Genomic DNA, 13,061 nt, shown 5'->3' on the forward strand with positions numbered 1-13,061 from the left:
CCAGGATTATTCAGCTTCAACTGGCACGTTGGTGGGAAAGATGGCAGGGTTCCACCCTGGTCTCTCATTTCTTTTGCTGTCATGGGAATGAGTTTGCAGTTGAGTCATATCCCTCTGTTGTCTTTCTCCTCTTTCAGGACTGAAAACCACAAGCAAAGAGTATAGCAAACACTAATGGGGCGGTTCTTAGACAAAGCAACAGAGATTTGACAGTATTGGGGAAATGTTCAGAGTTCATAGGATCAAACAGGCTGGGCTTAGTAGTGTTGATAAAAGAAAACTACCACTTTGACTATCATTCAGCAATTTGGGATTTGGGCTTTTTCACTTAGTATTTCTAGTTTTTTCACTTGCAAACAAGAATAGAGAACCAGACGTAGGATGCCACAGCAAAAACCACAGTGAAAATCTCCGTGCCCCTCTGTCCACTGTCCTCTCATAAGCATTCTCTCCATCTCTCATGAGCATTCTCTCCATCTCTCTCTCTCTCAATCACACACACACACACACACACACACACACACACGGGTGTGTATTTCAAATACTGAAATAATAACTAGTAAGCATACATTTAATATACCAATATCCAGCAATTAAAAATATTTAAGTATGACCCAGAGAGAGTGAAAACAAAAGGAACAAACAGATTTCTCACCAGCATTCTGGGCGGAATGAATGACTGCAGCACATTGCTGGGCGTCTCTGAATCTGGGCTGGATTTCACATTTTGTAGCTTTGGGGAAATAATGTGCAGTTCAGACTCATCAGTCAACCCCAGAACCTCAGAAAGATGTGTGGGAAATACACTGATGGTCGAAGCAAGAAAATAAAAGCAACCTTTTAAAACTAGAAGTCATTTTGATGGAAGGCAAGAAAAATAGACAGCAAAAATAGTGGGTTTGTTTATTTTCATGAGAGCTAACGTTGGCCTCATGCTAGTCACTGGAGGTATAGCTAGTAGAAGAACTCAGTGGGCGCCCCATTTTAAAAGTTTGTAATAAGTCCTCTAGGAAAAGAGAGGAGGAATGAGCCCTGTGTCAGCTGTGAGCGGTTTCTACTGCTGATCTGCTGTGACAGGAGGGCCAGGGATTTCCATGGGAAGAAAATCAGGAGAGGGACTTCCCTGGTGGTCCAGTGGTTGGGACTTCACCTTCCAATGCAGGGGGTGCAGGTTCTATCCCTGGTCAGGGAGCTAAGATCCCCACATGCCTGCCACCAAAAACCAAAACATAAAACATAAAAAATATTGTGGCAAATTCAATAAAGACTCTAGGGCTTCCCTGGTGGTGCAGTGGTTGAGAGTCCGCCTGGCGATGCAGGGGACGCAGGTTCGTGCCCCGGTCCAGGAAGATCCCACATGCCACGGAGCGGCTGGGCCCGTGAGCCATGGCTGCTGGGCCTGCGCGTTCAGAGCCTGTGCTCCGCAACAGGAGAGGCCACAGCAGTGAGAGGCCCACGTACCGCCAAATAAATAAATAAATAAATAAATAAATAAATAAATAAATAAAAATAAAGACTCTAAAAATGGTCCACATCAAAAAAACTTTAAAAAAAAAAAAAGGAAGAAAATCAGGAGACCTGATTCCATTCCCCAGGACACACCCGTTAGGACCTCGGTTTCTTCATCTGTAAAAATGAGAATAATGATTCCCGCTTTACCTTCCTCATAGAATAGAGATGTTACCGAACCAAACTTGGGTCCACTCACCCACGCGCCGTAAAGCCAATCTACTGACACCAGGTTGTGGTGAAGGAAAGTGCGGCATTTATTGTAAGGCACCAGACAAGGAGTCCAGGGCAGCTAATGCTCAAGAGGCCAAACTCCCCAATGGGTTTCAGAGAAGCATTTTTAAAGGCAAGGTGAGGGAGGGATGTTGCAGGGTATATGATCAGCTCGTGCACAATTCTCTAATTGATTGATGGTGAGGTAACAGGGCAGTGTCACAGGGGTTAACATTATCAATCCTCACCCTCCAGCCGGACTGGGGGCTCCATGCTCATGGTCATCGTGTAGTTAACTTCTTTCATTTGGTAGGGGCTTCAGTATCTGTAAAGTGACTCAGGAATGTACATCAGATACTGTTATCTGTGTACTTCTGGGAGGAACTAAAGATTCTGTGACTGCCATATGGCCGATTTACTGTTTAAATTGTTTCCAGTTCTCCTAGCCCAACTGCTATTTTTGTCACTACATGTTCACATCCCTTCAATCATTAATTCTTGAGCCAGGCTTTTTTTGTGTGACTCAGGGGAAGCCTTGGAGACTACATCTTTTCTACAAACAAGAGGCAGGCAGAGGACATGGTGGGGGGGGGGGGGCGGGGTCTGTCCTGGGAAGGCCCCTAGGGTTCTGCTTGGTTACAGAGATACCATATAATATAGTCCACAAATATACAATGTTACTTTTAATATTATTCTAGTCCTGAACTTGATTGTGACTCTTAGGGCCTCACCCTGGGGCAGAGTCCCCCTGTTTCCAGTACCCCTTCTTGTGATACCCAAAATCTGATAGCTTGGCCAAAAGAAAACCCCAAAGGGCATGGCCCCTGGATTTTATATCAGAGACTCAAAAGAGTAAATTGACTAGATGAAGAGGTAGTGATGATAATAAACCTCTATAGTGGTACTTTGGCTTCACGATATCTTATAGCCATGGACATTCATTCAGCAAAATTTAGCAAGCACCTACTTTGTGCCACGTTTGAGGTATGACACTGGGGTTTTAACTGTGACCTGAGCACACACAGTATCTGCTCTCATAAAGTTAGCAGTCTGGGGAGGGTCGAAGGTAACAATTTTAAAATCGTACTGCTAGGTCATGGTTATATATTCTTAAGGTGGTGGGAAGAAAGGGTAGAGGGTGAGGCTGGGAAGGTGGCAGGGGCTGGACCACGCAGGCCCCTATAGGCCATGGTGTGGATTTTTGCCTTTAAGAGTCTATGGAGTTCTAAGTGGCATGATGGGAGGTGAGGGAGGGGTGGGCGTGAATAGAAGCATTTTCACATTCTGTGTTTGAAAAGGTGTTGATTCCTATGGTGGGGTGGTTTTCAATAGCATTTACTCCATTCATACTTCCCTCTTCTCTGATAATCCCCCTGAATTGAAGCGCTCGAGATTAGTGCAGTGGTTTTCAATGTTAGGAGCATATTTGAATCCTGAGGGATTTTTTTTTTAAGCCCAGGCCCATCCCCAGAAATTTGGATTTCAGTGGTCTCAGGTGGAGCTTGAACGTGGCTTTTGGTTGGTCATTTCTGTTCCCCAGGTGATTCTAATGATCAGGTAAGGCTGAGACCCACAGGTACAGAGGAAAGCACAAAACGCGTCCTCAAAATGTGGTCCCTGGAGCGGCAACGTCAGCGTCACCCGGGAACTTTTCTCAGGCAGATTCTTAAACCTGATCTCACACTAACTGAGCCGGAAACCCTGGAGATAGGGCCCAGCAGTCTGTGTTTGAACCAGACCTCTGGGGGTCCTGAGATCCACCTAAGTGTGAGAAGCACACTCTGTCAAAGGTTGCAGGCAAGAGAACCTGGAGTCTGGACCTGGTTCTAGATCTAGTTGTAGAATAGCTCTGCGATGAGGGGAGGGAGGTGCAAATCATTGAACTTCTCTGACCCTCAGTCTCTTCAGCTGTGAAAAGAGTAGGTGGGATTAGGTGAGCTCAAAGGTTACCTATGACGTTAGTCTATCATCTGTGCACACGAAAGCTAACAACGTCTTTATAACATACTTTTTAAAAATCTGTATTTTTATATAATAGAACCAGAACATAATCACTGTAGGAGGCTCAAAATATACATGAAAGAATAAAGAAGAAAATAAATGTCAATTAAAATTTCTCCACCTGGAGAGAACTGTTGCCCCCTCCCCAGTTGTTTGGTGTGTTGGAGATATTTTGGTGTTTTTCCTTCTGATATTTCTGCATGCATCTACTTACAAAACTGAAATCATGGTTCAAGAGCCTGCTTCTCACCTACCATTATATCATGGGCATATCCCTTCATCACTAAAAGTGATTCTAATCATCTTTGTTAGTGTCTACCTAACGTACAAACATTACATGTTTATACTATAATGTATTTAACCTTTCCCCTGTCATGGATGTTTAGGCCTTTTCTCATTTCTTGTTATTATCATGATGAATATCTACCTACCTATTAATTCTTTGTCTGAAGACCTTCTTAAGAGAATCCTAGAAATAGAATCATTGGATCGATGCACGTGAGGCATTTGATACATTGCCAACTTTTTTCCCCAGCAATGGGCCACTTCTTAAAAACACCGTCAGTCTGCCGGCGAGCTGTCCTCATGACACCCTCACCAGCATCAGTAATATTGATTTTCATTTCATATACTGCCACAAGGCAGCAGATGCCTACATCTGCAGGGTAGTATTGGTAGCAGGGGTATAGCTCAGGCTTTCAACACCCAAGGGGGGACTCAGACTCAAGAGATGGAAGTGAGAGGGGCCCCAGGAGGACTAGGAGACTGTCTTGGGGTTGATGATGACACTTTCAAAAAGCCCTCCTTAAAATGTACCACAGGGGGCTTCCCTGGTGGCGAGTGGTTGAGAGTCTGCCTGCCGATGCAGGGGACACGGGTTCGTGCCCCGGTCCGGGAAGATCCCACATGCCGCGGAGCGGCTGGGCCCATGAGCCATGGCCGCTGAGCCTGTGCGTCCAGAGCCTGTGCTCTGCAACGGGAGAGGCCACGACAGTGAGAGGCCCACATACTGAAAAAAAAAAAAAGTACCACAGGAATTTATGTGAAGTCTATGGAAGGATTGCAGACGGATGGTAAATCACCTTTTCTAGAAATTGGTACTAAAAAGGCAGACTGTTGTGGTCCCCAGAGGCCAAGATGTGGGGCTGCCTGAAGCCAGGTGGAGAAGGGGCCTTTGATTAGACGAGCTTCTGAGGTCCCCTATGGATTTAAGATGCTAGATTACTAAAGTCAGAGAAGAGAGAAGGGTGTCCTTTCTTGCACCATCCTGGGCACTTTATACGTACACATGCACCCCAACGGGCTTCGTTTCCCCATGTTTTCCTGCCCAGTGACCCATTCGTGCTTCCTTGTCTTCATCTGACAAACTTCCACTGCCGTCTCATTACCTGATTCTTTCTTGGATCCAGGATCCTAATCATAGAGACAAAGAAGAGTGAGATGCCATGCATAGAAAATAGAATCCAACCCTTATTTATAAAAAAGGAAAAGGGAAGTGGTGAGCTTATGTCACCATTTATTTATAGCCCCACCTACTTCCAGAAGTATCTTAAGTCATGGCTGCTTTGGCAGAGGACTCAGGGAGAAAAAAAGTCTCCTCTTTAAAAACCAGACCAGGGAGCACCAGCCCTGAGTTGTTAACAGGTTAACAATGGGGAAGAGAGTAATTCTGGCATTTAATTCCTGAATATTTTTAAATGTGAACTTTATTTGGATGAGAGGTAGTTTAGAGGGTGGTTAAAAGCATAGATTTACTGTTATCCCCAAAAGAACTGGCACAGGTGTTCAAACAAAAACTTGTTCGAGAATATTCTTAGCAGCACTATTCACAATAGCCAACAGGTGAAAACAACCCAAAGGTGCATCAGCTGGAGAACGGATAAACAAAATGTGGCACATGCATACGATGGATTATTATTAAGCAATAAAAAGTAATAAAGTACTGATAGATGCTACAGCATGGATGAATCTCGACAACAAGCTAACTGAAAGAAACCAGGCACAAGAGACCATAGACGGCATGATTGCATTTACATGAAGTATTCAGAATAGGCAAATCCACAGAGAAAGCAGATTAGCCATTGCCAGAGGCTGGAGGGGGAGGGGAATGGTGAGCGACTGCTTAATTGGGTAAAAGGTTTCATTTTGGGTGATGGAAATGTGCTGGAACTAGATAGTGGGAATGATTGCAGAACTTTGTGAATGTACGTAATGCCACTGAATTGCTGAATTATATACTTTTAAATTGTTAAAATGGTAAATTTTATGTTATGCATATTTTATCACACACACACAAAATAAACTTATTCTTGGGCGGTGGTGGGGGGAAGCATAGACCTAGTCAGTTGTGCCCAGGTTCTAATCTCAGCTCTACCATTTACCAGCTGTGTGACCTTGGGCAAATCACTTAAACCCTCAGTTCCCATTTCCTTTCAAAGTGGGGGTAACTGTAACAGTACCTACCTCAGAGGGTTATAAATCTTAAATAAGCCAACATATGCACTTAGGCATATAAGCAATATAAGCATTTGCTTAGCATAATACCTGGCACAGAGGAAGCATGCTGTAAATATTTGTGGTATTAATCTAACCCCGGTATTCTCAACTGGGGGCAGTTTTGCCTCAGGAGAAAATGGCAGTGTCTGGCGAGATTTGTGATGTCACAATTGGGGGATGCGACTGGCATCTAGTGGGTGGAGGTCAGGGATGCTGCTACCTATCCTACAGTGCACAGGACAGCTCCTCCACAACTAAGAATTATCCGGCCCCAAATGTCAGTAGTTCCAAGGTGGACAATCCCTGATTTAAACGGAGCATGTCGGGACATGTGCTTCATCTAATGAATATATGAATAAAAATACGTCAGATAGAAATTTTTGTTCGAAAAAGACTGCCAGCCTGTCTCTGTGTATAGACAACATGTGTTAGACTTTGTGAGGATATAAAAGAAACCCAGCCTCAGTCCTGGAGGGGCTTGGATAAGAAGAGCTCTGTGTGGAGGGCTGTTTAAGAGGGAAGTTTTTACCAAGAGACTTTTGTCATCATTTTTCCTTTAATAAGAGGTGATCTGGGGTCCTCCACACTTCTCACAATAATGCTTACTCAAATGATAACACTTAACAGTTCCCTATAAAGACGCATCTTAAGTGAGTGAACAGTGTCTGTTCACATATCTGAATGTGTCTTGTGTTTGGGTAAATTCTATTGAACAAATATCTGAAAAAGAAATCACTGTCAGAAATAAAAATTACTTGTTATAAGTACAGGCACAGGCACACAAAAAAATATTAAATCTTCTTGTATTCAACCACCCACACACCAAAAGGTAAAGGAGACCCCTTTTGCCCACTTTCCATTTAAAGAGTTATTTTATCAGATTCCAAAACCATATATCCATATACTTAGTCTAGTTTGGATCACAGAATATCTTCTTACACAGAATGACTCGCCATCAAAAGGTCTGTCTTGATTTGCTAGCAGTGAGGTTTGGGAAAGGGACCCTTATTCCTCCTCTCTGTCCTTTTGCCTTTAGGCTAAGCATTGGAAGACTGTTAAAGGCATGCCAAACCTTCAGTCAATCCCTGTGCGTGGCAGATGTCCTTTAGGATTGGGCGATGGGAAGGAGGGCTAAGGAGTGTGGTGGAGACCATGAGGAGGGCAGGCCCCTGGAGGTTCACACCCTTGGAAGCTAAAGCATGGGGATGCATGGGGCAAGAGACCCCACTCCATGCACCACCTTTGCACACCTTCCTCCATAACTCTGGTTTCCTGTATGTATAAGTGCTTTCGACAGCTTATTTAGTGCTACTATGGCAGGGAATCTTACTAGACTCTCTTGGAGGAGGAAACAAAGGTGAACCAGACATAGAACATGTCACACAGAGTTCTCAATACGGCAGACCATAAGACCTGTTATAAATCACTCTAGTAAAGTGATAAGTGCAATAAGAAAAATGTGAGGAAAACACTGTGGGATTCCAGAGGAAAGTGTTTGCCTACAGTGGGGAGTCTGGAGAAGTCTTTTTGGAGAGGGTGGCATCTGAGTTCAAATGTGAACATTGGTGGATATGTAGATGTGGAAATGATGCTAGAAAATGCTAAAGGACAGAGCAGACTACCAAGGTGGGAAGTTGACTATGTCGGAGAAGAAGATTTGTAGCATTTGTGGCAGGGAGTATAGGGAAATAAATAAGATGGATAGATTGAGATGAGCTCATGAAAAACCCACAATGCTAGGACACAGTCAAGCCACGGGGAATCACTGACATTTTCTGAGCAGAGGTGGAGTGGTGACTGGACTAAGGCAGCTGTTGTGCAGCTGTGTATAAGGTGGACTGGGGAGATATCAAGGGTCTGAGTTATTGTGAGGCAAGAATAGTAAGGAGAGGCCAGACTTGGCCAATATTTCAGATAAAGCATTTGGCAAGACAAAGTGAAGGAGGCAGCCCTGCACGGCTTACCTAGGCGCTTGGACATGGGGTTCAGAAGCACGGGTGCTGGATGCAGATGTTTTGGGCTCTAGTCCTGGCTCTGCTGCTTAAACCCACTGCATGTCCCTGAGATACCTCTTGATGTCATCATCTCTTCATCCACAAAATGGAAATAAAAGTCTTGTTTTACATACTCATAAGAAGAGTAAATGAGTAAGTGCACTTAACACATTCTGAATCTCGTCTGGCATAACATAAGTTAATGTGCTCAAAAGTCCAATGTAAAAGTTGGCTGTTATTTTTATTTATTTATTTTTTTTGGCGGTACGCGGGCCTCTCACTGTTGTGGCCTCTCCCGTTGCGGAGCACGGGCTCTGGACGCGCAGGCTCAGCGGCCATGGCTCACGGGCCCAGCCGCTCCGCGGCATGTGGGATCTTCCCCGACCGGGGCACGAACCCGTGTCCCCTGCATCAGCAGGCGGACTCTCAACCACTGCGCCACCAGGGAAGCCCTTGGCTGTTATTATTATTGAAAGTAAAAAGAGGATGAAATGAGAAGATGGACTTCTGAACCAAGTTGGAATGACAGTAATTGCCAGGAATAAAGAATTACACAAGGAAAAGATTGATCTTTTATTACTCTCCCCAAGGCTGCTTGGAGGCACTGGAACATGGGGCCACACAGAGGATGGGGTGAGATTCATGGACAGTCCCATCTACATCATGGTCCAACCATCTATGTCCTTGTTTTCTAGTTCCAAAAGCATTGCTCTTACTGTCTGGCACTAGGTGCATTAAACTTTGCCAACAGATTAGGAGTACTCCTAAGACATAATGATTTCCTCACTTCTATTAATGCAGAGACCTGGGACCAGAAAACCAGGGTCCCAAGGGAGACCATCAAACAGATGCTTTTAAGAGCAAGGAGAGCATTAGCTTGGATACTAACAGAATTAACACGGAAAAAAATTTTTTAAAGAAAAAAACTATGATGTTTTGGTTTTAGTTAAGGAATCTTGTCTTTGTATGGAGGGAGCTGTTTGTGGTTGGGTCGGGGGAAGATGGGGGTATCCAAAATAAGAGGCAGGATGGGAGCAAGACATCCTGCCTCTTATTTTGAAACTCTGACTGCAGAAACCAGAGCTGAAATGCTATACCATTCTCTTATGCCTCATTCAGTGGTCAGACTGTTCTAATTTAATGCGTGCATAAGAATAAAAATTAAGCTTTCCAGTGCTGGGGCAGATTTTTTTTTTTTTAAAAAAGAGACGCAGGCTTTATCCCCTATAAGATTAAACATTAGGGTTTAAAGGTTTAATCTGCTGGAATTCAGCCCAGGATGGGGTTCAGAGCCCCAGAATAATTGGATACAGCCTCAGGCTTTGAACATCAGAGCTGGTTGGGGGGGGGTGGGGTGTGTGTGTGTGTGGGTGTGTGTGTGTGTGTGTGTGTGTGTGTGTGTGTGTGTGTGTGTGTGTGTGTGTGTGTGAGAAATATGCTAAGGAGTGTTTGAGGTCTCTCCTTGGCAATGAGCTGTGGCAGGAGGAATAAAGCTGCCTGCCCCTGCCTCCTGCATTGGTTCCTCTGTGGCTAACTGGATACAGCTTCTGGGGGGTGCCACGCTCATGAATGTGTGCTATTGTTCCAGGCACACGTCGGCCTTAAGAAATAGCACAAAACAAAACAGGCCCGTCCTTATTCAGATGCAGAGCCCCCTCCATCACTCAAAGCGGCCCTTCCAGGTCACATGCCCCAGGCCTCTGCAGACAGGACACAGCTGCCTCTAATCTGCTGCCTAACATTAGCCGCGGTTCAAAAAACCTGACAGCTCTGAGCTTCCCGAGGCTCCGCAGAGGAAGCTAGAAAGATCTGGGGTCCGGGCACTATGTTCTCCGAGGAACTGTGGCTGGAAAATGAGAAAAAGTGTGCTGTGGTTCGCAAGCCTAAGCAAGGCAGGAAACGCCAGGAGCTTCTGGCCGTGGCCTTGGGGGTGAAGGTGGGAGTCAAAGGCAGCTTTCTTTGGCCCCCTCTCAAACTCTTTGCCTGTCCACAGATCTCCTCCCTGGTCCGAAGGGCCGCCCTCTCACACAACGACAACCACTTCAACTATGAGAAGACACACAACTTTAAGGTAAGGGAGCCTCTGCTTTCTTTCTTCTGTTATAAAAGGGCAGGTAGAGAGCTCCAGTTTATGCTTTCCACCTGGTCTTTGATGGTAAAGTAACGAGACGGCAAACTCCTCTGCTTTCCACATTTAGTTACTTGCTTTGAATCAAATCAAACGGGAGATTTCAGAAAGCAGTTTTGCTCAATGCTGATGCTTAGAAACACCTATATGTATGTTAACTTAGCTCCGGAGAACTGGGCCCATTTCCTCCTCACATTCCCACGTCCAATGAAAGAAAAACAGAGCATGCCCAGTCTTTGGCATTTAGAGCTCATCTGGTGAATATCAAGCAGTACTTTTCCGCTGGGAGTAGCAGTAAAGAATATTGTTATCTCTGAGCAAGCGAAAACAGTTGCCCGTTTCACATTGTGTGTTTTGTCTTTTGTTTTCGGGGATGCTAGCTCTTTTGGTTTATGTGTAGACAGCTGTGAAAGCAAATGACGACAGGAGATACCATCCAGTAGCTTTTGTCTGTGCTCTGGGTGCAGGGGGCACCCTGGCAGCCTTACCAATCTCCTTCTGGTCACAGCCTTGGTCCTGCTCACCAGCCCAAACAAAAAGATACGGAGAGCTGGTGGCGGTTTAAGTGGATTTTCCCATGTGAATTTATAAACTGGAAATACTGCTATCTTCATTTCAGACTAGCAGTTGTAGAAACGGCCTGCTGTCAGAAAATTACGCCTCTTTCCTTTGCCCTGATGTGTTTTCCAAGAAGCTCTGGGAGGAGATTCTGATGCCAAATTGCCTGGCTTGAGATGCCATTGAGTGCAGGAGAGACAGGACAGCGCTAGAGGTTTTACCCCAGCAAATGGGCTGACAGTCTGGAAGTTGGAGAGAGCGGAGATGAGGGATCCAGGAAGAAAAGAAGAGACAGGGGCAGCTAAATGTAAACTGTATTCTCTTTTAAAAACTCGTTTCCCTTAGGGCCGGTAGCCCGAGTAACAACTGGAACTAGATAACCCTTTGTCAGAAGTGACCGGGGAGACCTAGTTTTTTCTGTTGCTTTCCTATCCTTCCTACAGACAGATGTGTGTCTATTAAATATACATTTGTGTTAGTTTGGTCTGTTTGCCCTGCTTCTGTTTTTAGAAAGCAAGCAGCTCAGGCATTTGCATGCTATAATTGACCTGAGGCGTGGAATTTATTCAGCTCTCCATATTTAGCATGAGGGTGAAGAATTGCATTAGATAGGTCTCCATCCATGCCAAGGCTTTCGCTATGTCTCTCATCACTGAATAGTGACAGGTCTAATTTGGGGCATCACTGAGTAGAGACGGGTCTAATTTATGTTTTTTTCTCTTTCCTCTCTTTACCCTAATTTTTTTTTTTTTTTTTTTTTTGTATTGTTCTGACTTCTGGCAGAAATCCCTGACTTTTTGCGTCCTATAGATGCGCTACCATGAATGGTAGGAGGGATCTTGGCCTTGCAAATTTTTTTTCCTTCCTCTTGAAAATTCTGATTCTTCTGGCTTTGAGGTACAACTGGAATTGTGCCCTACGCAGTTATGTGTTTACACGGGCTAGCTTCTCTCTGTAGATACTCTGTCTGAGTTGGTGTGAAAAATACCCAAGTGTATTTAGTTGACTGATAGTTTCAAAACTAATTTCAGTCCTTTTAAATCTTAGATCTCTGCATGGGACATAAACACATTTAAAACAAAACGTTAGTTGAATCTTATTTTCTTAAATAGTTCTGTTGCTAACATGAACTATATTAATTATTTATCACTAAAAAACACCAACAGCTTTTTAAATGTTTGCTTTAAAAGTCAGTATCTATTAACTATATCTATTAACAATATCTCTTCTAACTTACTGCTATTAAAAGAAGAAAAGGCAGAGAACAGACAGGTCGTTAGAGGGGAATAGACAAGCCAGACAGGAGCGTTTCTCTTCCGTGTTTTAAATAGACATCTTTGAGACATAACAGACCCTTGAGTCGCTGTGTCAGTTGACTGTGGCTTTCAATGGTACTGCTCGTGCCACTGTCCTTAAGAATGAGTGGCTGAGGCAGGAGGAGGGATGGCTCTTTCTGTCACTCCTTTCCCCATCCCCGCCTCATTCAGCCCTCTCCTCACCCCCCAACCAACTTTAAGTGGGAACACTGCATGGTCTGTAGAAGAACATTCTAAAAGCGGGTCCCTGCTATAAATAGAGCAGTGGGGTTTTAGTAACATGCCACTGACCTAACAGAAGAAAGAAAGGTCTTATCAAAGGCCCCTGATATCTGCTTGGAATCTGTTTTATATCTTAAATTTGCAGTAAGTTTTTATTTATATTAACTTCTAGTAGGCTTTGTTCTGAAACTTTCTTGATTTGTAATTTGGGTTATTATTGGAGGGTACTATGTGTCTGGCATAGAGAAAGTGTTTAAAAAGAACAAATAATCACATTTTCATGCTTATCAACAGATGAGCCTTGCAAGGCTCTGTCTGCACTCTCGCCTAGAGGCCTCCTACCAGAGAGTCAATCTGCCAGCAGATCTTGATGCCTCACTTCAGAACAGGATTTTCTGCCCCAGTCAGGACTATTCCCCGGGTAAAAAGCCCTCTCCTCACTCTCCCCAGGAGCTTCATCACAAGCAATGAATAGATAACCTATAATGAAAAGGATCTGAAAAAGAATACATACATATATATATACACACATATATATATAAAATATAACTGAATCACTTTGCTGTACACCTGAAACTAACACATCTTTGTGAATCAACTATACTTCAAATTAAAAAAAAAAAT

The 13,061-nt window shown here is 44.1% G+C and overlaps 1 protein-coding gene across 2 annotated transcripts in view; it reads left to right on the plus strand.

Annotated features, from left to right (window-relative positions):
• The window catches only part of CHN2 (chimerin 2), a 325,963-nt gene that overhangs the window by 275,044 nt on the left and 37,858 nt on the right, over positions 1-13,061 (plus strand). Inside the window, exon 7 of one of the 2 annotated variants that reach the window (XM_067746620.1) lies at positions 10,207-10,284. The exons of the other annotated variant lie outside the window; for it this stretch is intronic. Coding sequence (XP_067602721.1) covers positions 10,207-10,284 — 78 coding nt within the window. The remainder of the gene's footprint in view (positions 1-10,206; positions 10,285-13,061) is intronic. 2 annotated transcript variants of the gene reach the window in all.

Source organism: Pseudorca crassidens, chromosome 8, assembly GCF_039906515.1.
Source record: "Pseudorca crassidens isolate mPseCra1 chromosome 8, mPseCra1.hap1, whole genome shotgun sequence".
Taxonomy (NCBI): Eukaryota; Metazoa; Chordata; class Mammalia; order Artiodactyla; family Delphinidae; genus Pseudorca; species Pseudorca crassidens.